We start from the raw sequence: 24,675 nt of genomic DNA on the forward strand, positions 1-24,675 counted from the left end.
GGGATTGAGATTAATTGACAGCTTGACCTACCATAAGGCGACATCTACCATTGAAAAATTAGTTTGGAAATGCATACATCTGGTAGCACACGTTGAACGTTCTCTGCGAAAGGCAGCGCAAAACGAAACGTAAAAATAGCAAACGAAAGAAAGTCGAAATAAAGAAGGCGAGGAAAATTAATTTTTTTGGTGAAGACAATTTTGAAACGTCGGAACAGTAAATTTTCCCACGACACACTTTCAAACAATAGGTAGCATCGAGATGGTAAGTGAAGTCCAAATTGAGTGCATTTAAAAGTCTACTGCATTTATTGGATACGCAACGGATCAATGCAAGGGGGTGACGGCGGGCAACAAATGCAAGACTTTTGCAGCTGAGAACCAATGGAATTCGTATGCGTTCACTGTTTGATGCAAACTAAACTAACTATTAAGTTTTGCTAACATCTACAAAGTACCTTGACTGGCTGTGTAATGCTCATATTCATAATATAAAGTGCAAAATTGTTTTTATAGTTTTATTATGAATAAATTGTTTGCATCAGATCCATAATGCCAATGAGAATCCAATAAGAAATTTGTGATAGCAATTTGTTGAATAATACGTTCGTTCGCGCACAAAAACGGAGAGCAATAATACCTTGGCATTAACAGCAAATGTGTATGCCAATTTTTTTTTTTACATAATTGTTGGTGTAACATTCTAACAATACTTTCGTTTATTCTATACTCATCATTTTAGAATAAATTGAAGTCCACACAAAAAGATAAAGTAAAACGATTCATATCGCTAACACAGACGGGCGAACAAACGGCTATATACTGCCTCCAACAAAATGATTGGAAGTTGGAGTTAGCTAGCGACAATTATTTTCAAAATCCAGAATATTATTATCGCGAGCTGGATCGCAAACGTATTGAACAGCTCTTCCTGCGTTACCGCGATCCATGTGAACCCCAGAAAATTACCGCGGATGGAGTTATACGTTTCTTAGATGATCTCGCTTTAAGTCCTGAATCTAAATTGGTTCTAATAATTGCCTGGAAATTTCGCGCTGAAGTGCAATGTGAATTCAAACATGATGAATTTGTGAATGGTATGGCAGATCTCGGTGTGGACAGTGTAGATAAGCTCAAAGCTAAATTGCCTCAACTGGAAATGGAGTTAAATGATATAGCCAAATTTAAGGACTTCTATCAGTTTACTTTCAACTATGCAAAGGATCCAGGTCAGAAGGGAATTGACTTAAATATGGCCATTGTCTACTGGAAGATTGTGCTCAGTAGCCGATTTAAATTCTTGGATCTGTGGTGTAGGTTTTTAGAGGTAATTTAAAGAATATGTTATAACAATATAACTGTATCAATATTATATCAACTTTATTAAACGCAGGAGAAGCATAAACGTTCCATACCTAAAGACACCTGGAATTTACTGCTGGATTTCGCCACACACATTGATGACAATATGAGTAACTATGATTCAGAAGGAGCATGGCCGGTGCTAATTGACGATTTCGTTGAGTGGTGTCATGAGAATCATTTAATGGCCACGCAGCCACATCAACCACAACAGCAGCATCATCAGCTACTTCAACAACAGCTTGCTAACTATCAGCCTCAAATACAGTCTATGCAGGTACAGCAACAACAACAGCAGCGAAATATATCGAGCAGTTATCAGCCGACCTCGCATAGTGCAAACATTAATTATGGCTAACGTTTATTTAATATCTTAATTATTTTAATAATAAATTTGCTTTTATTCTTATTATTATAAATAATTATAGTATAAACATTGAATTAGTGAACGCTTCTTTCAAAACCTACAATCCCACAACTAATACAAACACACAGTTAATAAAACCATAAACACCACAAACATACACTTATTTCAAGTCGCAGCACTTTCTCGGATCTGGATACTGAATCTCTCAGCTAAAGTAGCTCAGAGTGCATACTCGAAATTATATTTACAACTAAATTAATAATGTAATGTACGAAATTGTTAATGTAGAATATTTAGTTTAAATACCTTTCAAAAGCAAGCTTGTTTGAATGAGGATACAAAATAAAAACCTTTCCGACCTAAAGAAAGATATTACATGCATATATACTAATACTACATCAGATTATTAACTAAAATAATAAAATTTGAAAAATAATATAAGAAATTGAAGCATAAACTAATTAGAGATTGTAAAAATGAAATTTAAAAATAAAGTTCTTTAATATGTAAAAGCTAATTACATATGTATGGTGCATAGAGGGCCTTATAAAGCAAACAACTACGATAAAAACGTGCATATTTTTTAAGTTTAAATGCTGAATTCCTCAAAATCGATATATTTCTATTTGTTTATTTTTGTTTCGCCTTCATAACAATTTATGCACATACATACATATAAATACGTTGGGTAGTTATATGTATACAATAAGAAATTTCGGTACTTATTTGTGCAACACTATTGGAATGAATTTGACACCGCAAAATAAATTTCGATACGACAACGCTGATATTTGACATTTTATTTTGGTTAATACTTCGTTGTATCTGTCCTGACTTTTTCACACTGTATATCGAATCGTTCGCGAGCTCTGCAAGAAGTTTTCCAACGGTGAATAAAGTGAAAAATTTTCGCATGGAAATTTTGACCATATATTCTTTGTCAATTTCACGGAGAAATGTGCAAAAAGTGAGCAATGCAGGTTCTCTATCAGTTTTGTTTACAAAAAGTGCAAATTTGCAAAGTGAAGGTGTGGAAAAGGCAAAGTGAAAAACTAGCAAAAGAAATTTTTCTACATCAGCAGTGACCAGTCGAACAACAATAGCAACATCAACCACCAGCCACATAGCTGTCGAGCAACAACAACAGAAACAATAGAAACTCCATCGACATACCTAGACAAGACCTACACCAAACGGTGGAAAAATGAATTAATTGGCAATATTAGCTGTAAGGTAACTTCAAGAAGCGCACGAAAGCAGCTGGATAATCTTTGCCAAATTTCCTCTATGGGGGAAAGCTTTTGACATCGAATATACCAAAGCCAAGAAATTCAGGAAAATTCATCGAACGTGAACTAGATCTCTGTGTTGTAAAAAAAATATTTGTGTGGTTTTAACTATAAAGCATTGAACATCTCATAGAAAATCGTAAGTATTAATCGTAAAACACATATTTTATTAAGTATATGTAAACCGAGTGTGGGTAGTAGGAAAGAGGGTGTAGGCACTACTGCGCTCGGCTGACGAAAGCGTCGCTGACGGTCGGTCTGTGGCCACGGCCTTCATTGATCTCCTTGCATGGGGGCGTCCTTGGATCTAATATGCACACATATGCACATGTAAATGCACCTGAATGCAAAGGAATCAAATAATAAACCTTTACACACATTTTGGCGATTTGTTACAAGAAAGTCTGCATTTTATTGCTGTCCATTGTATTGGAAATTCGGCTAATGTATCGTGTTAATGTGTCGACAAATGTCAGCACTGGCTCTGAAGCAAGCACCTATCCAAGATAAATGTACATATGCATAAATATTAAAAAGCACATACTGTGGTTTGTGCAGATTTGTACACGTTTTAGTGTATTGTGAAATATGTAATTGGTACGCCCGTTTGTATGTATATACTGACCCGTGCACATAATATAAGAGATAGAAATGTAAGTAGCTGAAAGCAGCTAAAGATAAATAGACAAGCAACGAAATATATTCATCAGCGGTTATGCTGCGCAAAGACCATGAACAAATTAAATATGTATATGTGTTTGAATGCCGAAAAATAATAGCAATTCCGCAATGAAACCACTTAGAATAGAGTATAAAAGTCAAAAATGAAATATGACAAATTAGCCAATGGCTATTATCCATTTTATTCATAGATACGAAAATTATAGCGTGAATGACGATGCCGGAGACACAAAAATGCGCACATACATACATATTTACCTAATATAATAATATACATCGTTGTACTGTGATTTACCTAAAAGTAGTTGAATTTCTGGATATTATTAAAGCACATGTAGCTACGCCTGTATGTACATATGTACATACAATGTAACTTCTGAACATATTCGTTCATAAGGTTTTACACTATTCATCGCTTGTCTATACAAAATTAAAGATAATATGAGTCTCACTTGCATCGTTATAGATATTTTTCAATAATTTCCAATCTGGAAAAGTTTTATGAAAATTGACCCAGACAAACAAAAAAAATTTATTGATTTATTTGTTATCATTCACGAGTATATTAATTTTTATCATTTTAGTACTGCTTGTGTTCCTATTTCGTATAAACTAAAAAATATTTATTAATTAATTTGTTATATAGTAAATATTTACAGGACTTAACCTCTCTAAATTGTATTCTGGTTATCACTATTTTTCGCAACTCTTAGTTTCTCACTTTCTTGCTTTTATTATTCTTACTTTACCATTAAATAATTCGGTCAAACGTCCTCCATCAGAAATGCAATCACATTAACGCTCAAATTTATTTCGCTACAATATTTAACCATCTCCCCCGGTTGACAAATCAGCACCCCGTTTTGTTTAGCATATGCCGTTCACGTCCCACGACCGCCGCCTCCTTTTAGTTGTTTATATGCGAGGTGTAACGAGACAGTTTTAAGTCAATAAACCGCAATGACTTGGGCACTATTTAATCTGTCACATCTACTTGTACATATGTAAATGCACATATATGTATATACATACATACAAATAAGACTTGTACACATACACATGTGTATATGCCTACTTATGTGTGAACATCTATTTGTACATCCCAATATATGTACATTTGTGTGCCCATCAGTTTGTTGTATTTACATTTCAGTGAACCGCTTTGATAAATAAAACAAACAATAGTGAATTTAATTATCATGTGAGTACCTCTATTTTGCAATGCTAAACTGAAAAAAGAGCGACAAAATATCAAAACACTCGTACTCGTACTACAGTACTTCATTGACTTGCTTAGGCAGCTGAGATAAGTGTATTTGTTTACTGTGGAAGCAAATCATACATATATAAGTATGTACATATGTATATTAATACATTAGTTAAGCGATATGTATGAATTGTACGGGCACACTCAGATTTGTGTCCACGACTGCAAAGCATTCCAATGCCCGGCGTCGAGGAGGATGTCAAATGCTTGGAATTCAAGATGTGACTTAGAGACTTTGCTGTGTTCTTGTTTTTATTTTCTTCATTTTGTAATTTGGTTTTCCAATCATTTCGGTTACTCACCGTTAAGGTATTGAATAAAAGCGGAAATTGAATCGTTTTTGGCACAATGACTTGCCGCAAAGGTCAGCACATACTCGAGAGAATATTTACATATGTATGTACATACATACATATAAATTTGTATAAAAAATGTTAACTTCGGTCGCACCGTATCTATAATAGCCTTCACAAGTAAAAAAGTTTTTATTTAAGAATTTGATTTTTATATTTTATAGGGTTTCCAGAAGCCCCCTTCTGAGTATTATAAACTTCGTGGCAAACTTAATATACTATCTGTTGAGAATAATCTCCATTGTGTGGCATCATTTAATAAATATTTAGTAGCACGTGTTCACCACTCACAGCATGTATGATAGCCACGGGTTTACATTTTGTGTATTATTAAAATTATATAAAATGAGATATTTTACTAATTCTTTTGTAAGAGTTCATTACTTAGCACTTAATAGGGAACTGTGATTTTCGATTGCATGCATGTAAGCATTTAGCAAAGTGTCTACTCGTTGTATTATATACATATGTACATATGTATGTAAGTACAGTGTGCACATTTATTTTGGTACGCTGATAAGGTGTTGAACCCCAGCAGGTAATCAAATTAACTATTAAATGCGCAGTTGGTGTTATTGCTAAATTATCAGTTGTATTATTTGTTAGTTTATTGTTAGTATATAAACCTAGGAAGCCTGCCGTCTTAATACGCTTGAAGAAGTAATAAAAAAATTGTATGAAGTAATAAAAAAAAAGCTATGAAAAAATAAAAATAAAATATTTGAAATTATAAAAATATTTATCATTTTACAATGATAAATTAGCTACAAATAACGGTATATAGTTTCAAAAATCTTACATATTCGTAAAATATGTTATCATATAGTTGAGGTTATGCTGAATCTGAAAAGAAATATGCTTCTTTCTTTAGTTTATTTCCTACAGGCATATAGACATGCCTTTATTCATTATAATTTAATTTACATGTGATTATTATTATTTTACGAATGACTGATTGCTTGTTGACTCCCTATTCTAATGGCTTCCTATAGATTTCTAATCTTTTGTGCCTCTGACGCTCCCGTTATAAAAACTATAAATAATTTATAATAATTTGTTGAAAAAATTTAACAAAATTATATATTCATCGTGTATAAAAAGCTGGAGAGGTGTTAGCTTAGTAGGTGTGATTTTGTTAGCAAGGGTTGTTTGTGCTTCCACTTTGTCCTTTTGATTGTTAACGTTGAAGTTGACACATCCGTTCCCTCTACGGTGGTCGCTATGTAACCAGAACGAAAACGGATTTTTATCCAACCAATTACCGTCAACTGGGCAGCATTCCACCAAATAACTACAGTGATGTTTTCTGCCGCTACAACAACATTGCAGTTGACACACAATTTCCGCGTCCATCTTTACTCTTTTCTTTGATCGTTTTAATATGAACAACGTAAGATTACACCTCGCTTATTTAGACAACGACTGACTCACAAATCATTGTTTCGTTCCAAATTTAATTAATTCTTTGTTACCCTATAAGCGTTGTTGCATAAAAAGAAAGAAACATCCATCAGTATTCTGCTTTAGCATTTGTTGCCTTTAAACCTGTCATAAATTTACATTTTTACACATGATTTATATACATACATACATTCATATATAAATTTGTATATGGACATGACACTTTGCTACCGTTCGTATAAAATCGCTGCATAAAATTACAATGAGATTGTTTTTTATCCAAAGTCGCTGTGTTTCTTCTTCTTGGAAAGTTTCCCTGCTTAGATTTCGTTTTACAGTTATACTTTCCTCATATAATATTCGAACACAAGCGTTTCGCATGGTAGGTGTTAAGAGACCCATTGCTACAGTCCTAATTTTGTTACACCCTGAACAGGGTATATTAAGTTTACCACGAAGCTTCTAACATCCACTAAGAAACGTCGGAGACCTTAGAAACTATATGTATACATATATATTTAAACTCCAACTAGTCGCCCCAAGTTAGAGTTATTGATCTGGCCAGGCACGGTGCTGCTTTACTTATATAGAGCCAACTGGCAGCCAGCTTCCCGCGAATTTACCTCGTGACTTCACATCACATCGCGGCGCGACAGTCACCTAATTTTGTTACACCCTGAACAGGGAATATTAAGTTTACCACGAAGCTTCTAACATCCACTAAGAAATGTCGGAGACCTTAGAAAGTATATGTATACATATATATTTAAACTCCAACTAGTCCTCCAATGTTAGAGTTATTGATCTGGCCAGGCACGGTGCTGCTTTACTTATATAGGCAGCTGGCAGCCAGCTTCCCGCGAATTTACCTCGTGACTTCACATCACATCGCGGCGCGACAGTCACCCAAGCAGTGGCCAGGCACTGTGCCTGCTCTGCTTATATAGCCAACTGGCGGCCAGCTTCCCGCGAATTTACCTCGTGACTTCACATCACATCGCGGCGCGACAGTCACCCAAGCAGTGGCCAGGCACTGTGCCTGCTCTGCTTATATAGGCAACTGGCTTATAAAGAGCCAGTCGATCATCGACCATAATCAAATCCTTGTATGGAAAAATTCTTTATCTGAAAATATATCTTCTCGAAATTGGCGTGGATTATTGTTCAAAGGCAACGCTATAATTTCAGAAAATATTATGCAGATCGGACCATTATAACATATAGCTGCCGTACAAACTGTCCGTTTAATATCAACATTTTTTGTTATAAGTAATGCACCTGTGAAGGGTATTTTAGCTTCTTATTGACTTCAGTTGTTTTAATTAAATAGCATCAAGATGCACGCTACAAATATGAGGAAAAGCTCTTCCAAACAGTTTACGAAAATAATACTTAATACTTATTGGATTTTTACATACCTTCTGTATGTGTATGTATAGAAATATAATCTTAAAGATGCTGCGAATGAATATATAGTTTCGACCGCAAAGGCATTGAGATGCTTATACTGGAGGTGATTCATACTAGCCAATTGATACTGCAGGCTGTGTGCTGACTATGCCTCGGACCGCAAACTCGCCTTGATAATTGAAATTATAGTGCAAGTCTCTCACCTCACACCTGCACGGAGTTGTCTACTTATGACTTTTATAACAATTTGTAAACTTACGCATGTAAATATGTATGTATGTAATTTTGTCTTGTTCAAGCGGAGTCATTTCTTTATTCGCGTTTGCTGTTGCTTTGTCTCCATCAACACCCACATGATGACACCAGCCTATGGCTACTTAATGTGTACATATGTTTGTATCTTTATATGTATTTATGTCTGTAGGTGTGCTTTCGTTTCCTTTCTCTGTTATTATTGTGCAGGTACTTAACAAGTTACGCTTTGTTTATTTCTCATGAATCATATGAAATATTTTTGTTTTCCTTAATGTTTTAAAAATATTATTTTTCATTAGCTTTATGCGCTCTTTTCCCCTTTTTCGTAATAAAGTGTATGCGAAGCTTTCTTTCGCTGAACGCGTGTGGGAAATTGCACAAAATATACATATACACGTACATACATGCATATATTACATACAAGGATATTCACATTCATACGTATGGTACATAAGTACATACATATTTACATACATACATATAAAATTGTAAAAATTCATGAGCGAGCGAGCGTATCATATGTGTTTTCCTGCCCGCCAATTACGATATCTTACTTCATGCCATAACCATTAAAATTTCTTGTTATTATTGGAAAATATTTGGCACGCCAAACCTGAACAAAGTAATATATGTATGTATGTATATTTATATAAACGCAAAAATGTGTGTGTGTTTGCAGTCGTCATTCGCTGCCCGTCTGGCCTGTTGTGGCAAATCAATTTTCTTGCTAAGAATTTCCGAGCGACATGCACATATGTACATACATGCATACACGTGTTCGCGTTCGTTTGCTTGCTCGTGTGTGTGGCTGTGTGCGTGTGGGAAATTAAGCCAACTGTCGCGTTGAAATGTAATCAGTTTTGTCCCTACGCTTTTGCATATAAATAAATACACACACACACACATGAATACTTGTATTATTGGTTTATTGGCCAGCACTTTTCCGCGCGCCTGCACACGCCCATACAAACATACATACATATGTAGCTATTCATGTTATTTTTTCGGCTGTGTTGTTTCATTCAATTGCCACCATATACTATGTACATTTGTACATTGATACATACATATGTACATACATTATATATTCGTTAGTATAAATGTATGGCCAAACAAATAAATTAGAAGGAAGCAATGGAAAGTCACTTAGTTCGGTCGGTCAGCGCGCATCTTCAGCATGAGTGTGTGTCTTATTTTCTACTTCAAGTGTTGAGTGATTAAAATCTGCCAAATATTTATGCAATTTGCGTATTCATATACATACATAGATATATTTGTGGGTTGTTTGATTCATACCATATATTTTTGTATTCTGTGCCTTCTATTTGGCGGCCGAAAGTCTTGACTGGATTTTGCCGCTTATTCCGTTCATTTCCGAGAAAGTACGTATTGAAGTCCATTAAAGTATCCGTTATAATATTAATTAAATTGTTTATGTTAATATGTGCAAATTTTAATTTTTCAATCGTGCCTTTAATGTATTTTATTATGTGTTGCTCCAAATAATTTACTTAATTTTTAGCTGACCAAATCTCTAATAAAATCTCAGTGCTATACAAACAATTATAAGCAAATTTAAAAATACCAAAGTGTGCGGCGGATTTGAATGCGCAAATTAATAGTGAAAAAGGTGTTAAATGGTAAAAAAAAAAAACTATTTATGGTTGTTTGCTAAAACCGTTAACTTATGGAGGCGCTTGTATTAAGTTTTTTATATAATTTCTGTCATTTTCGAAATACTAAAAAAAATTACAAAAAAATTAAAAAGGACTGTTTGGTCGGCATCAATCCTTAAAAATATCTCAGGAACTTTTTCGGCCGCTAAAGCTACAACAACAACACGTCCTAGTCCATTTAAATTTTGTGTTGCCAATGGAATCACGGCAGTGGGAGTATGCTTTATCGGGCACGCCTATCGAGGGAAGGTCGTGAAGTCTTCAGAAACTTGTCTCAAGCGAGTCGTCGATCCATCTCGGTTAATGCCGATATCATCGAAAAAGCTAAGAAAGAGCAGAAGAAAAGCTTAACGACACTGTGGACTCTACATTCGTCAACCGCATAATTGCTGGTGATGAGACGTTGTTTTATAAATACACATGTATGTATGTTGAAACTGTCCAATAATCTAGCGAATAACGCTCCAAACTGAAACTTATAACTGCCTTTTTTTGAAGGCGATTGTAAGGATTTGTATTACGACATCGTGTCCGGGTAAAATTTGATTTGATGGTTCATAAATATCAACTGAACATCAGCCCGCTGTGTGAATCTAACGGATTTTTCAATAAAAGCGCTACAAAATTGTTTTTAAATAAATCAAAAATGGTTTGGGATATAAATGAAATTCTTTATTCCTGTGAAAATACATTTGATGACATTACCTATGGAACTTGATTTCTTTTGCATGACCACCACGCTCATGCTTGCAGAAGTCCCGACGCTGAACCCAATTTTCGACGGGTTTCAAGCATAAATTCTATGAAAATATATAAAATCAATGTGAACGCCCGTTTTAGCTGCTCCATTTCACTGTATAATCCAGTAAAAGCTGTTGAAACTCGTTCGCCCGCAAAACTTTGGGAATTTTCTTATCGCGAAGTGAAAAAGCCCACTCTGACACTCTGACTTTGCCTTAGTAATCATTAATTTATCAAGTGTCCTGTCCGCTTTGACATTTGATTTAAAATGTTTAACAAGTTTTGCTAATAAACACACACACCAACACATAAGTAGCGGTTTTATCAATCTAAATATAAAACACTTCTAACGTCTAATAACATCTGTTAAATAAGATTAATTAATAATATTTGTTTAAGTATACTTACTCATATAAATTTATTGTATTTGCGAGTATACACACACGCACGCACATACATATATTACAGTTGGTCATAATATACATAATATACTTACATGTGACTTAATTAATTTATTAAGTCTGTAAAATTTTATTTTAAGCGCAGCAAAGTTATTTAAAGCCGCAAACCTTGTTAACACTCCGTTATAATTTTATGTCATTGTTTTTAACGTTATTCGTTGGAGTAAACAATTAACATGACATAATCTTAATTTTTTCCATAAGTAGTGTCACATTAAAGTATAATTTAGGCATGGAATTCCTAATTGACAATTACAGCCAAGTTGCTGACGTCACAATTTATACTCGAAATTGTTTTTGAGCTTCTTTTTGAAATTTTCAAACAATTTTAATAGCAAAATACAACAGAATTTCCATAATTGACACTCAAATTGTACCACTTTCATAGCTTTAGCCGAGACCTTAAGGGATTAAAGGCTTCTAAAAAACAGTCGTTTTTCTCGTATAAAATTAAAATATTTTATTAGAATTTTTTATTAACAAAGAAATTCTGAAATTTTTGGAAAAAAAAATATTTTAAACCGGCCATTGTGACGCTATTTCCGGTGACCCCAAGGAAAAAAGATGCGCCCGCGTTGGCAGCATGACTACTTACAGGATCATCTAAAGTGAAAAAATACGTGTTTCAAATTGAACTTTAACTTAGAACTTGAACGAAGAAAGAACTGAAGTTTGGATTTTTGTCATTCATTAAAAAAAAATTAAAATTTCTCGACATTCTTTTTTCTTTCAAATAATTGTTTTTACTGAAATTTCCATTTTTTGACAAAAATGCCTGGCAAAAATCCAAATTTCAAAGACCTGTCTAAAATTTCATGAAGATCGGTTGAGTAATTCTCGAGAAATCTGGCCATCAGACTTCAAAAACACAGTTTTGAGAAAAACGCGTTTAAAGACGGTGCACTTAGCCTAGCTAGCCTCGAGGGCACAAGTTCTCAAGGCTGTATTTCCGAAACTATAATATTACTTCTTAATAAAACAATAAAAAAATTATTTTTTGAAACCCATTAATTCATGTAACCCCTTAAGTCGCCACTAATACTCCAAAACAGGTTACCAATTGGTTAGTTGTAGCTGTTTTCTATGGCGTAGTCCGTGAAAAAGTAGTTTAACGCAGTCTAGTCATGTCAAGGGGCATACCTGGTCTGAAATTAAAGAGGAAGCTATTTTTAACGCACATTTTGTTAGGTTATATTTTTTAAAATAATATATTAAAATTCGATATGTCAAATGGTTTTTGAGTTAGATCTTTCTAAAGTGTAGCCGCTCAGCTCAATCAGCTCAACAAGTTTTCTTTTATTCTATTCTATTTTTCAGATTTGCTTTAGTGATTCTTCCTCTTTATTGGCGTAGACACCGCTTACGTGGTTATAGCCAAGTTTACAACAGATTGAGTGATTACTCCTATAAATATATCACAATTTTTTAACATCTTTATAGTTTTCCATGCAGTGACTTACCAGGTTGGTGAGCTGATTAAAAATCGAATTTTGACAGGCCTTACATACAGTTTTTCGAGTCTCTTTTATTTTACCATTCTTTGTTAGTATATGTCATTAGTTAGTATCAGATTACATTTGAATTAATTTTATCACTGAACTTTTTTACCAAACCACTTTTACATATTTCTTCTTGTTTATTTTCAGGTTCCTTAAAATGATGTTGGGAAACCCCATACGAAGATAAAGAAAAATGATATCACTCAACAAAAGCATTTCTGCGATATTTCACCTTAAGGCCGAAATATTTGACGATTCAAAGCGAAGGAATATAAGAAAGTAGAAATTAATAAAAACAACAACAAAAAATCCTATAGTATAGCATATTAGTAATAGCTCGTTTAAGTACTTCTACACGATCATCACACTCACACACAAACACACAGAAGCAATGTCGTGCTGTAATACAAATAAAAGGATTAACTAAGCAAAAGGACAGCCACAAGTTGACACGGACAATTAGAATTTCAACAGCAACGAACCTAAGTTACAAACGGCCGTGAAAATGAGTCGTGAAGAGCCAAAATCGCGTACAACAAATAAAACAAACACAACTCATCCCACCATCTACACCACTAACATCCCGCCCACCACACATACCACTGCAACAGCAACAGCCACGCAATCAACTACAACAACAACCGCATCATCAATCAGTTACACCACCTGCAGCAGTGCAACAACAATAAATTCGGACGCCAACACTACAGCATTCCTAACGGCTAGCAGCTGTGATGGCATCGGTGGCAAAATCTCCACTTCAACGCCACACAGGCGTTGTGATGGCGGCGGCGCCACCACTGAAGGTCGCTGCGACGAAGCTGCCGGTGCTGCGCACGCCACATCCCTACGTGATATGCTTAGCGCCGCGTTTCTACCGGACGACAGTATTGCCACAACGATTAGTCCACCGGGCAGCCGTAACTTGAGCACGGTCTCTGCACCGAGCAGCTTCATCAAGTCTACTACTACTGCTCCTACTAACAATTCGACGGGTAGTCCGGTAGCCAAACGTCACCTGAGCGCTGCATCTATGGCACGCATGCGTCCACAGTCGAGTTATTCGGCGCGCGCATTGGTATTCGATGACTCGGATCAAGAGTTGGGCGCTAGTGGTGGCAGCGCCAGCGGCAGTGCTGGCGGTAGTCCACGTGTCAGCTGCAAGCAACAGGAGATGAGTGTAGGCGCCACCAAGTCATCGACAGGGTTGGATATGTTGAGCACATCGTCGAAAGTGTCGGCCGGTGAACATAACGTAAGCACGACATCGTTGATCACATCGCATTCATTGCTGCGTAATTCTAATTTGACCAAGTCGTCGTCGGGTGGCCTATCGGGCAGCTCAGTGTCGTTAACTGGACGCAGCTACAATGCGTTATTACGTAAGATCTCCTACCAGCACGGTTACTCCATGCGCTCGTCCAGCAATGGTGAGTACTACTGTAAATTTGCGCTCTTGTTGTGTTGCTAAAATATTATTGCCTGCATTTTATGATTTAATTCTACTGTAGATACATCAAATTTGGTGCGCATGCGTAATTCGTCGCTGGGTAAGTCGGCACCCTGTCTTACCGGTAGCTACTTACGCGGTAGCGGCGGCGCTGATTCCTCTCACAGCTTGACGCCGGGTCCAAACGCGCTCTCGCAGTCGCATTCGTCAGCCACTTGTAACGTACAGGCGCATGCCACAATGCACCATTGTCACTCGTCACCAAGCGCTGTAAGCGCTGCTGGCGTCGCGGGTGGTTCGAACGCGCCCACAAACACAACGAGCACATTGAACATTTCGCGTTCCAATAGCGGTGTTGGCTTGGGTATTGGCAAACATCATTTACATGGCGTGGTGATGCGCGGCAGCAGTGTTGGCGGCACATCCAGCGGTGTGGCGCATCATCGTTTGAGTTTAGTTACAGCTGGTATAAATGCTTGCACGAACGCTTCGCCGCGTTCACATTCGCCGTACTCGGCGAGTCCGGTCGACAGTCCGCGCATAAATTCACCCATGCAGTTTCCATTTGCGCCCATAAAACGCATAGCATCGTGTCGCGGTGACGGCAGACGTTGGTCCGTGGCTTCATTGCCTTCTTCGGGTTATGGCACGACGCCTGGCAGCTCAAATTTGTCGGTGAGTTAAGAAACAATATATGTGCTTTGAGTGTTTAGTAAAAAATGTCTTTTCTGCAGTCACAGTGCTCCAGCCAGGAAGCGCTCCATCAGCTACAAAACATTCCACCCGGTGAGGATGCAGCGCAAGATGCCGCCAATGCCATCACATGCTGTGTAGAGCATTTACAAGCTGCCATTGCCGCGGCGCCGCGCATGCACTGTCAGAAACACTGCGCTCTACTAACCGCCGCTTACACACCATCAACGCCCACACCTGCTACAATGGCACTAGCAACAACGAGCAAAACAATGTCCGTCCCACAAACAACAACGAACAATACGAGTTTCAACAATAGCAGCACAAAAGAGTCGAACAGAAATGCCGCTGCCAATGCGCAGCAACCGCAGCAGCCCCAAGCCGCACGCCCACACTGTCCCAACTGTTGTGTGGATAGTAATGTATTATGTGCTGGCGGCAAAGTATGCGCCGCCACCGCACCACCAGGCACACCATCGAATGCCGCCAAAATGCCTGCAGGCGCACCACAGCCATGTACGCCCAACGCGAACGCCAACTGCAGCGGTAGCGGCAATAATAGTTGCTCAGCTGGTTTTGCGGGGCGCATGTCGCCCTTTCACCGTCCACGCTCGCGTTCGCTTTCAAGTCCGTCGCGTTCACCAATCGTGGACAACGAGATCGCCATGATGAACACGTTGTATAAGGAACGCTTTCCGAAGGCAACGCAACAGATGGAGGAGCGCCTAAAGCATTTTATAAATGAAAATAAAAGCGTAGCGTGCAACAGTTTCCGCGACTCGCAGCCAATTGTGCGGTAGGTGCAATTCAATTTAGCATTTTGTTTGCAAAATTACTATTTTAACTCTTTACAGCTTTGTCCATCATCAAGTGCTTGAAATGGCGCGCGACTGCTTACATAAGTCTGAGGCAAAACTAATAACATCACGTTATTTCTACGAAATGAGTGAGAATCTCGAACGTTTACTATTAGAAACGAAAGATAAATCGCCCGAAGCTGCGGCAGAGCTAACCGGTGTCATTAAAAAGTTACTTTTAATCATATCGCGCCCGGCACGTTTACTCGAATGCCTAGAATTCGATCCGGAGGAGTTTTATCAACTATTGGAGGCTGCTGAGGGTCAAGCCAAAGCAATACAAGGCATCAAAGCCGACATACCGCAGTACATCATACATAAGTTAGGTTTAAATCGTGATCCGATTGCTGAAATGCAACAGGAGATGAAGGAAACGCAGGCTGTTTGTGAGGGCAATCTCTCGGCGGCCGAAATTTCCGCCGTAGCTGATAATTCGCAGGAACAACAAACTCCCTTGCTCTTAAATTCACCACTCACCTGTGTAACAGCCAATTTCAATGCATCGAATACCCTACTGACCGGCGATGCACATGCCGTAAGCAGTGGTTCGTGTACACCACATCCACCGCTGCCGCTGCAACCACCACAAACACCGGTCGCGTGTGGACCTGACATGCCAATGCCCTCATTTGCATCGGCAATCTGCACAGCGGTGGCGAGTGCCACAACCACTGCCACAACGAGCACAGCCAAACAGCAGGCGACACAAACCGCACAGCCGATACCGAACGAACACGATTTCGATATCGTTAAATTGATCTCAAATGGCGCCTACGGTGCGGTGTACCTGGTTAAGCATAAGACTACTCGCCAACGTTTCGCCATGAAAAAAATCAACAAAAATAATCTCATTTTGCGTAATCAGGTGGAACAGGTGTTTGCCGAACGTGATATACTCTCATTTGCCGACAATCCCTTTGTGGTGAGCATGTATTGTTCCTTCGAGACGAAAAAGCATTTATGCTTGGTAATGGAGTATGTTGAGGGTGGTGATTGTGCGACGCTTTTGAAGAATATCGGACCATTACCGCCGGATATGGCGCGTTTTTATTTTGCAGAAACAGTATTAGCGGTGGAATATTTGCACAGTTATGGCATTGTACATCGCGATCTTAAGCCTGATAATCTACTCATCACGGCTTTGGGGCATATAAAACTCACCGATTTTGGTTTATCGAAAATGGGTTTAATGTCATTGGCCACAAATCTCTACGAAGGCTACATTGATTCGGAGACCCGACAGTTCTCGGATAAGCAGGTGAGTATATGACTTGAAAGGAATCTTAATTTCCGAGATTCGTCTGATAAGTGTCATTCTAGAACTTTCTTTAATATCCGCATATATAAGCCTATCCCTACTTGTTTTTAAATACGCTTATTTATTTATTTAAGGTTTACGGCACGCCGGAGTATATAGCGCCAGAAGTGATATTACGACAAGGTTATGGCAAACCGGTCGATTGGTGGTCTATGGGTATTATATTGTATGAGTTTTTGATTGGCTGTGTACCATTTTTCGGCGAGACTGCGGAAGAGCTATTCGCACACACGGTCAACGATGATATTGAGTGGCCGGATAGCGAGGATTGGGATGTGCAGCCAGAGGCAAAGGATTTGATAACACAATTGTTGCAGCAAAATCCACGTGAACGTTTAGGCACACAAGGTGGCGCTTTAGAGGTCAAGGAGCATGTATATTTCATAGGTTTAGATTGGAATTCGCTGTTGCGGCAGAAGGCAGAATTTGTGCCACAGTTGTCCACCGAGGACGATACGAGCTATTTCGATAGTGAGTTTATTTTTTATTTATCAAGTTTTACAGTTATATACAATATTAAATTATATTAATTTACAGCACGTATGGATCGTTACAATCACGATTTAGCTGGCGAGGACACCGACGATACCGACGACACGCCAGTTTTCGGCTCCTTCTCATCGTTAACGCCACAGTATCGCAAACAACACTATTCTTGGTCACGTGTACCCTCCGCCAGTTCCAGCACCACAATGACACCTACAAGCACCAGTGCAGCATCAGTTTCGGCATCTGCTTCGAGCGCCACTGCTGATAGCTCCTCGAAACAAGCTGAGGTCAAGCCGGAGGTGGTAACTACCGCCGCCAGCAAAGCTGGTAATGTTTCTGTCTGCGATAGTAATACCACGGTGGACTCGTCTATGGCTTTGGTGAAATGCAAAAATAACTCTGCGCTCTCACCCAGCATGAGCAGCGATTTCATAGCAAACAAACTGCTGACAACGCCACAATTGCGCAAACTGGACGTGAGTATTGCGTTTTATGCCATACAATTTTGTTGTAGTATTATTTGTTACTAATTTTCTTCTTCTTCTTCCACAGCTTACATCCGGTTGCCTCAAAGTGCCATCCACGCCCGATGCTGACTATCTGCCCGAATTATTGCACAACATCACCATCGGCAATGACAATGAACTACGTCTGCTCAATCAGTTCCTGCGCCAATCATCCATTTCCAGTCCATCGGCTTCACCGGCTAGCAGCGCCGGCAGCGGCACCGCTTATTTGCAACAACGCCAACGTCAACCGCAACGCCATAGCATGCCAGCAACGACAACGGCCATAATTACCACACCCGCTACACCGCCGGCAACGATTGTGAGTGCCGCGGCCGCTCAAGCAGCTGCAATTGCCGCCGCCGAAACGCATGCCACGTCGCACTCCACAACTACCGCTTTGGTGAAGGTAGCACATCCGCATCCATCATTAATACCAGCTGTTGCGGCGGCAACGTCGCGCAGCACACCCGAATCCTCAACCGCTACAGATAGTGACGACTTTTCACCACAAATTCATCGCAAACGCAAAGGCGTCTGCGCGCGAGACATACTACCACGCTTCTCCATATCCATCGAGGATGAGACGGTGAGTGGCGGCTCATCGTCTGCTGAGAACACGCGCGAACAATCACCGCTTGCATTGCAGCATCATCATAAATCGATGGACGGCCATCTGGGCAAACATCGTTCGCGTTCGATTGTTAAGTCCGCATCGGCTTTGGGGCTGTCGTTGATGTCCAGCGCTGTGGATAATCAACAGTTGGCGCAGCAACTATGCGGCATAGCAGCTGGCATACAATCGCCCGGCAGCGGTGCAGGCGCTAGTGGTAATGGCGGCTCCAGCACAGCAAGTTCACGTGACACTTCACCATGTCGCGACCTTTCACCTTTGGTAACCAACCTGAAGCCGCCCATTATTATTAGGCGCGGTCCACGTGGTTTTGGTTTCACAGTGCACACGATACGTGTGTATTATGGCGATACCGATTTCTATACGATGCATCACTTAGTGATGGCTGTGGAGGAGGGTAGTCCTGCCTTTGAGGCTGGCCTGCGTCCCGCCGATTTGATTACACACGTAAATGGTGAGCTGGTGCAGGGCCTCTATCACACACAGGTTCTGCAGTTGTTGTTGAGTGGTGGCGAGCATGTGACATTGCGTGCCACGCCGCTGGAGCATACGAGCATACAGAGTGGAGGGCGCAAGCGTGATTTAATGCAAAGTAAGCTGGCCAAGAAGGGCGTAAATCGGCAGAAGAAGCAAACGAAGAAGGAACACGACAAGAAGCGCAAAACTTCACTATTCCGGCGGATCAGCAATAAACGTGCGTCGGCAGAGATACAACAGGTGAGTAAGAATGGCTTCTAACGGATGGTAGGGATTAGCTAAGTTGTCGTCGACGCCATCCAACGGAAGGCCCAAGAAACGTGCTGTGTCGACGGGGTCGGACAAAAAGAAGAGGGGTGTCAGATGCGTGGGGTTGGTCGGGCAAAGAGGTGGTCAGTGTCATGCGGAGACTCATTGCACGCAGGACCTATATAGAATGTGTCGGGGTCTATTCTACATAGGGGGAGGAATTTAACCCGCTGCAATATCCAGAACGAAGCTGCGCAAGGGTCACTCGTTTCTTGCGGCAACTCGAGCTCTTCTTTTGCAATGGGTGGTGGTTCGACTCCAAGTATGCCATTCGCTGAAAGGGAGTAGGTTAAGGTGTTGACGGCTAGACTGTGAATGGCGGTCAGTGCTTGTCTGAAGCGAGTTGCTACCTAAATCTGGTCGGCGTATTGTTTGATGTCGTCGACACAGTTGAGGAATGACCTCTTGATGTTACTAGGAGGCGGCTCAGCTAGAAGCAGGTGACAGCAAGAATGATTTTTGCGAAAGCACCCCAGCTGGAACTGCTTGGGAAGGAGTTTATTATGCTCCTTAATTGAGAGCATAAGGACCTCACTATGCTGGTGTTAGATTGGAGACATCAAGAGGCATCCTGTCTTTTTCCGTAGTGCAATATTCTGACTGCATCCAGGCGACCATATTGGGGCGGCGTAGTTAAGGATCGGACGGGCGATCGCATTGAACTTGCCAACAACGTTCTTTTTCCTTTCCCCTGAGGGCGAGGACTTGTTCGTCGGTCTAACCTACTGTATATACACTAATTTTCGCCAAGAAGCTGCTCATTTGTTAGTAGTAGCAGAAAACATTCCTGAAATAGTTTCGGGGAATGATGCCGAGTTGACAGTCCTTGGCCGGATAAAAATCCGGGTCCGTTCCGCCTAATTAGAACCGTCTGTCGTGAGAACGAATGTTTATTTGTCGACACTCGCCGATATCGAGTTAAAGATCTTTTTATGTCCTATATGCGATACCCTGTGAAGGTTACTTACTATAGCTTTTCTTGGTTTGAAATGTCAATGCAATGGTTGAAGCAGGGCTTAATAGTGATATAACTCAAAAATATTTTATTCTCCTAGATCGCTGCAGGTATTGTCGGTTCTCCCACCAATACGGCAGTCGCTTCGGTTGTTAGCGGTGCTTGCGGTGCCGGCGGTGTTGGTAACGTAAACAATCGCAACTTATCGCCGATGGACTCATCGTATCACAGCAGCAGTTGCTGTCAATCAGCCGGTAATTCATCGCAATCTACTTCACCGTCATCATCAGCACCGAATACACCAACTTGCGGTGGCAGTGGTGCACAAACGCAGCCAACTTTCGCCAGTACACCAGCGAAAGCTTCAGGCTTGACGATTTCAACAAGCGCAGCGGCTGTGCTAATGCCACATGGCGCAAGCGGTGCGGGTGCAGCAGGTCCCAGCGGTGCTATTGGTGGTAACATACCGGGTAAGATAACCAATAAACACATGAATTCACAGAAATACAATTGAAACCATTTCTGATTGCAGTATCACCCACATCGGTGCCACAACTGTACCAACGGCCATCCACATTGCATGGCCTCAAGCACAAATTGCATACAGCCGGTTGCGGTGTTAATAACGCTGTGGCCGTGTGTCCAACCGCTGGTAGTGGTGCCGGTGTGGTGAAATCACTACACACCAGCGCTGCTGGTGCATTACCGCCAAATCGGCGCAAATCTGTTGGTCATATACCACTTTCGCCACTGGCACGTACACCATCACCCTCACCGTTACCGGCCTCACCCACACGTTCACCATCACCACTCGCATTTCCCATTGTTGGACATCAGCCCGGCGCTTCGAACACCACGCAGTCATACAGTCCCGGCAGCTCATTGCCCACAGTACAAACCATGGCGAGCGGCTCGAAGAAAAGCGGCTTCGTGCGCACCAAAAGCGGTGAACCCAGTTCACCCTTGCTGCGGCGTGCGCTCTCACCCGACCGTCTACATCCACGCAGCGCTGAGGCAAAATGCACACTAATTTCACCGCTCTGCTGCTCGCCACCAATCAAGCAGCCGCAACAGCGTGTAATCGGTGGTGTGTGGCGACCCAGCACTGGCACCAGCACCAGTGTAGGTGTCAGTGGTGGTGCTGGCACGTCGTCTAATGCAGTTACCACACTGCCACCAATAAATACCATGCAACAGAGTTTTACATGCATCGGTGGTGGTGCCAGCATGAATAATAATAATAACGGTAATGGTGCAGCAACAGCTGGAAGTGGCGATGCCGCAAATGAATCTCAAATGCCGATAGCTAGTGTGCTGAATATGACCGAACAGACACCGCTAACGGTTAGTACGCCCACAAATATTGCTTTGCCAGCGCCGGGTGAGATGCTGCCACGCATCGCAGAGGAAAAGGATTCACCCACCAGCACACATGAATCGGAGGAGGAGGCTGCACCCGCAGTGGCTGCTACAACTAATCTGACAAGTGCAACAACTTTGGGTGCCAGCGGTGTGAATGTTATGCAAACAATTGACGAGCATGGCGATGAAACAGCAAGTGGTGCGTGTGATACAGGCGGCGCTATGGCAGCTAAGAAGGAGCGTGATAATAGTAATAGCCTGACACGTGATAATCGTAAGAAAAATGGTAATTAAATGCTTCAGCAACTTAATGTTGTCAAAAATATACAAAATGTGCTCATTCCAAACTCCTTTCAGTTGAAGAGAAGTCTACAATGAGCAATGCGTCGGCAAAAAGTGGCAGCGGCGCAAATAATCGCAGCAGCAGCGCACCGTCAAGCGGTCGTAGGGAAAGCACATCCCCAAGTGTCACGGCAGCAAAATCGACAAACCCAACAACAGCTACTTCTACCAAGCACAAGAAGCAGTAAAATTTGTTAGAAAAAGGCGAACGATAGCTGTGGTGTTGGAAAACAAAGCAACATCTCACCCGAAACAGCACGAATATTTATTTTAAACTCCCTTTTGTATTTTGTATTGTAATATTTTTTTCTTATCGTTTTTCCTGCGGGAAATATGATTTGTGGAACGTTAAAATTTGAATGTTAATTAATTAGTAGTGGTTAAGCAGCAGGCAGAAGAAGGAGCGCACGCACACACAAAGCGAGTAGAGAAGTGCACAGTTGAAACACTTTATGGGTGGGGGTACGAATGAAAGTGTGTGCAAATATGTGTAGAGGGGGACATTGTACGCAAATACTTCAACAATTGGTGGTCACATAAAACACCGTTATATCGTAGAATGTACGAAAATTGCGCATACAATTTTCTTTTCACTTCTTTTCATTGAATAGAACATTTTTTTATACTTATTTTATGCAATATGAAGGAACTGTAATGAACTGCATTTGCGCGCGGGGTGCATAAAGAGTGGGGCTGCATGTATATTATAATATTATTATTTTCATTGTTATATGATTGTGGCACATGTGGCTGTCAGCGTACGTTCAACGCCCATTTAAAGCAATTCGCTATTTTTATTATTATTTAGTATTAGTATTTAGTGATAAATTAAACTAATTGTGAAACAACAAAATATTACACATACTGCATTACAAATTATGCGATATACACATTAACACAACTACATGCAATATACAAAAAAAAATAATAATTGAAAAACGCTAACATTGTAAGCGTGCTACTCGAAAAAGTTCAATAAAACAGTCCAAAACACGAAAAAAGTAAAAAAAAAATATGAGAAAGTAATATTTTTGCCATAAAAATAATCAAGAAATACAAAACAAATACGAATTGCTTAAATAAATATAAAATAAATACAAAAAAACACATGACAAATATTTTTGGGTCGCTATTAAATGAGAAACAAGAAAAAAAAAACATTTGTGACTTGTAAACAATGTTTAAGGCGCTTTTCTTTTCTAGGCGCTAGCGTGCTGTAGGCTTGCTTATATTTTTACAAAGCAAATTTTTCATAGCATGACGCAAGTCAGTAGAAAAGTGCGTCAAGTGCGTCATATAATATTTATTTAATGAATTTGCGCCTTTAAGATGCACTGTGAAATCTTGAATGTGTAAAAACACTTCATATTTCATTAACATGTGTCGATTTGGCAGGGAACGCATGCGCACAGTGTTGGTTTGTGGCTGTGTTGTATGAGAAGTGGAAAAGCTAAGGTAACAGCTAATTAATGCGGACAAACAATATTAGAATTTTGGCTACAGGTTTCCAAAATCTAGTTTGCTTTTGTTGTTACTATACAAATTTAAGAAATAAATTATTGCAGACTTTGGAAATTGACGCTGATATATAGTGCTTAGCCGCATATGTGTACATGCATACATATGTATGTATATGTTTTGTTCATTAATATGAATTATTACTGCTATTTTATGTCATTGCTTGTTAAATGCGGAAAAATATCTTTTTAATAAATTTAAATATTGTATTAAAATAAATTATTTAATTTTTTGACAGCTTTTAATTATTTTTAATAAATAACTTTTATAAATCACTTTTTTAATAATATTTCTTTATATTGTTTTTCAACAAATTTTGTAATATTTTCTTTTAAATTTTTTTTTTAATTCTTTAATGATTTTTTAATAGAATAAAATAATTAAAAAATAAGTTATATTATAAAAGTTTTTAACAGCTATTAAATTTTTTTATAAATCACTTTTTTAATAATATTTCTTTATATTGTTTTTCAACAAATTTTATAATATTTCTTTTAATATTTTTTTTAATTGTTTAAAATTATTAAAAAATAATAATTTATTAAGTTTTTAACGGCTCTTAATTTTTTGTTTAATAAATCAACATTTTATAAATACATAGATATTTTTTTAAATATCTTTATATTGCTTCTTAATAAATTGTTTAATTATTCTTTTAAAATTTCTCTTTTTAATTGTCTTTTATTTTTTAAAATTTCTTTTATTTTTTAAATTTTTTTTTAATTTTAAAAAATAATAATTTTAATTTTAAAAAATTATAATATTTAATTTAAAAAAAAATTTTAAGGTTTTTTTTTTAATTTTTTGTTATTTTTTTTAATAATTTTTTTTTATTTTTTTAATAATTTTTTTTATTTTTTTAATAATTTTTTTATTTTTTTTAATAATTTTTTTATTTTTTTTAATAACTTTGAATGGTTTTTTTTTTTAATAATAAAATAGCAGTAATAATTGCTTGTTATTGTTAACAATATTTTTTTAAAATAATTTTTCTTTTAATAAT

At 39.0% G+C, this 24,675-nt stretch overlaps 2 protein-coding genes and 1 long non-coding RNA gene across 4 annotated transcripts; 2 read left to right on the top strand and 1 right to left on the bottom strand.

The window, feature by feature from the left end:
• Positions 1 to 72: 72 nt before the first annotated feature.
• LOC105227348 (DCN1-like protein) lies at positions 73 to 2,246 on the top strand. The gene is made up of 3 exons (XM_011206632.4): positions 73 to 265; positions 743 to 1,327; positions 1,394 to 2,246. Exons 1-3 carry the CDS (start codon positions 263 to 265, stop codon positions 1,718 to 1,720), a joined length of 915 nt encoding a protein of 304 aa, XP_011204934.1. The 5' UTR covers positions 73 to 262; the 3' UTR covers positions 1,721 to 2,246.
• Positions 2,247 to 2,551: 305 nt separating this feature from the next.
• LOC105227351 (uncharacterized) lies at positions 2,552 to 23,259 on the top strand. Of its 2 annotated transcripts, none has more exons than XM_049457848.1 (11): positions 2,552 to 3,157; positions 12,910 to 14,192; positions 14,274 to 14,887; positions 14,947 to 15,701; positions 15,760 to 17,020; positions 17,155 to 17,551; positions 17,618 to 18,045; positions 18,122 to 19,426; positions 20,551 to 20,920; positions 20,983 to 22,098; positions 22,170 to 23,259. In XM_049457848.1, the coding sequence occupies exons 2-11, from the start codon at positions 13,268 to 13,270 to the stop codon at positions 22,340 to 22,342; spliced, it is 7,344 nt and encodes a 2,447-aa protein (XP_049313805.1). In that variant the 5' UTR covers positions 2,552 to 3,157; positions 12,910 to 13,267; the 3' UTR covers positions 22,343 to 23,259. The 2 variants fall into 2 exon arrangements, with proteins under 2 accessions (XP_049313805.1, XP_049313806.1); XM_049457849.1 differs by lacking the exon at positions 2,552 to 3,157 and adding an exon at positions 9,579 to 9,767.
• On the bottom strand, positions 3,163 to 4,477 carry LOC125778726 (uncharacterized). Its single transcript, XR_007422885.1, has 2 exons — positions 4,367 to 4,477; positions 3,163 to 3,515 (listed from the first exon to the last, which is right to left on the bottom strand). It is a non-coding gene; the product is annotated as an uncharacterized LOC125778726 (long non-coding RNA).
• Positions 23,260 to 24,675: the final 1,416 nt, after the last annotated feature.

The sequence above is a fragment of the Bactrocera dorsalis genome, chromosome 5, assembly GCF_023373825.1.
Source record: "Bactrocera dorsalis isolate Fly_Bdor chromosome 5, ASM2337382v1, whole genome shotgun sequence".
Classification (NCBI taxonomy): domain Eukaryota; kingdom Metazoa; phylum Arthropoda; class Insecta; order Diptera; family Tephritidae; genus Bactrocera; species Bactrocera dorsalis.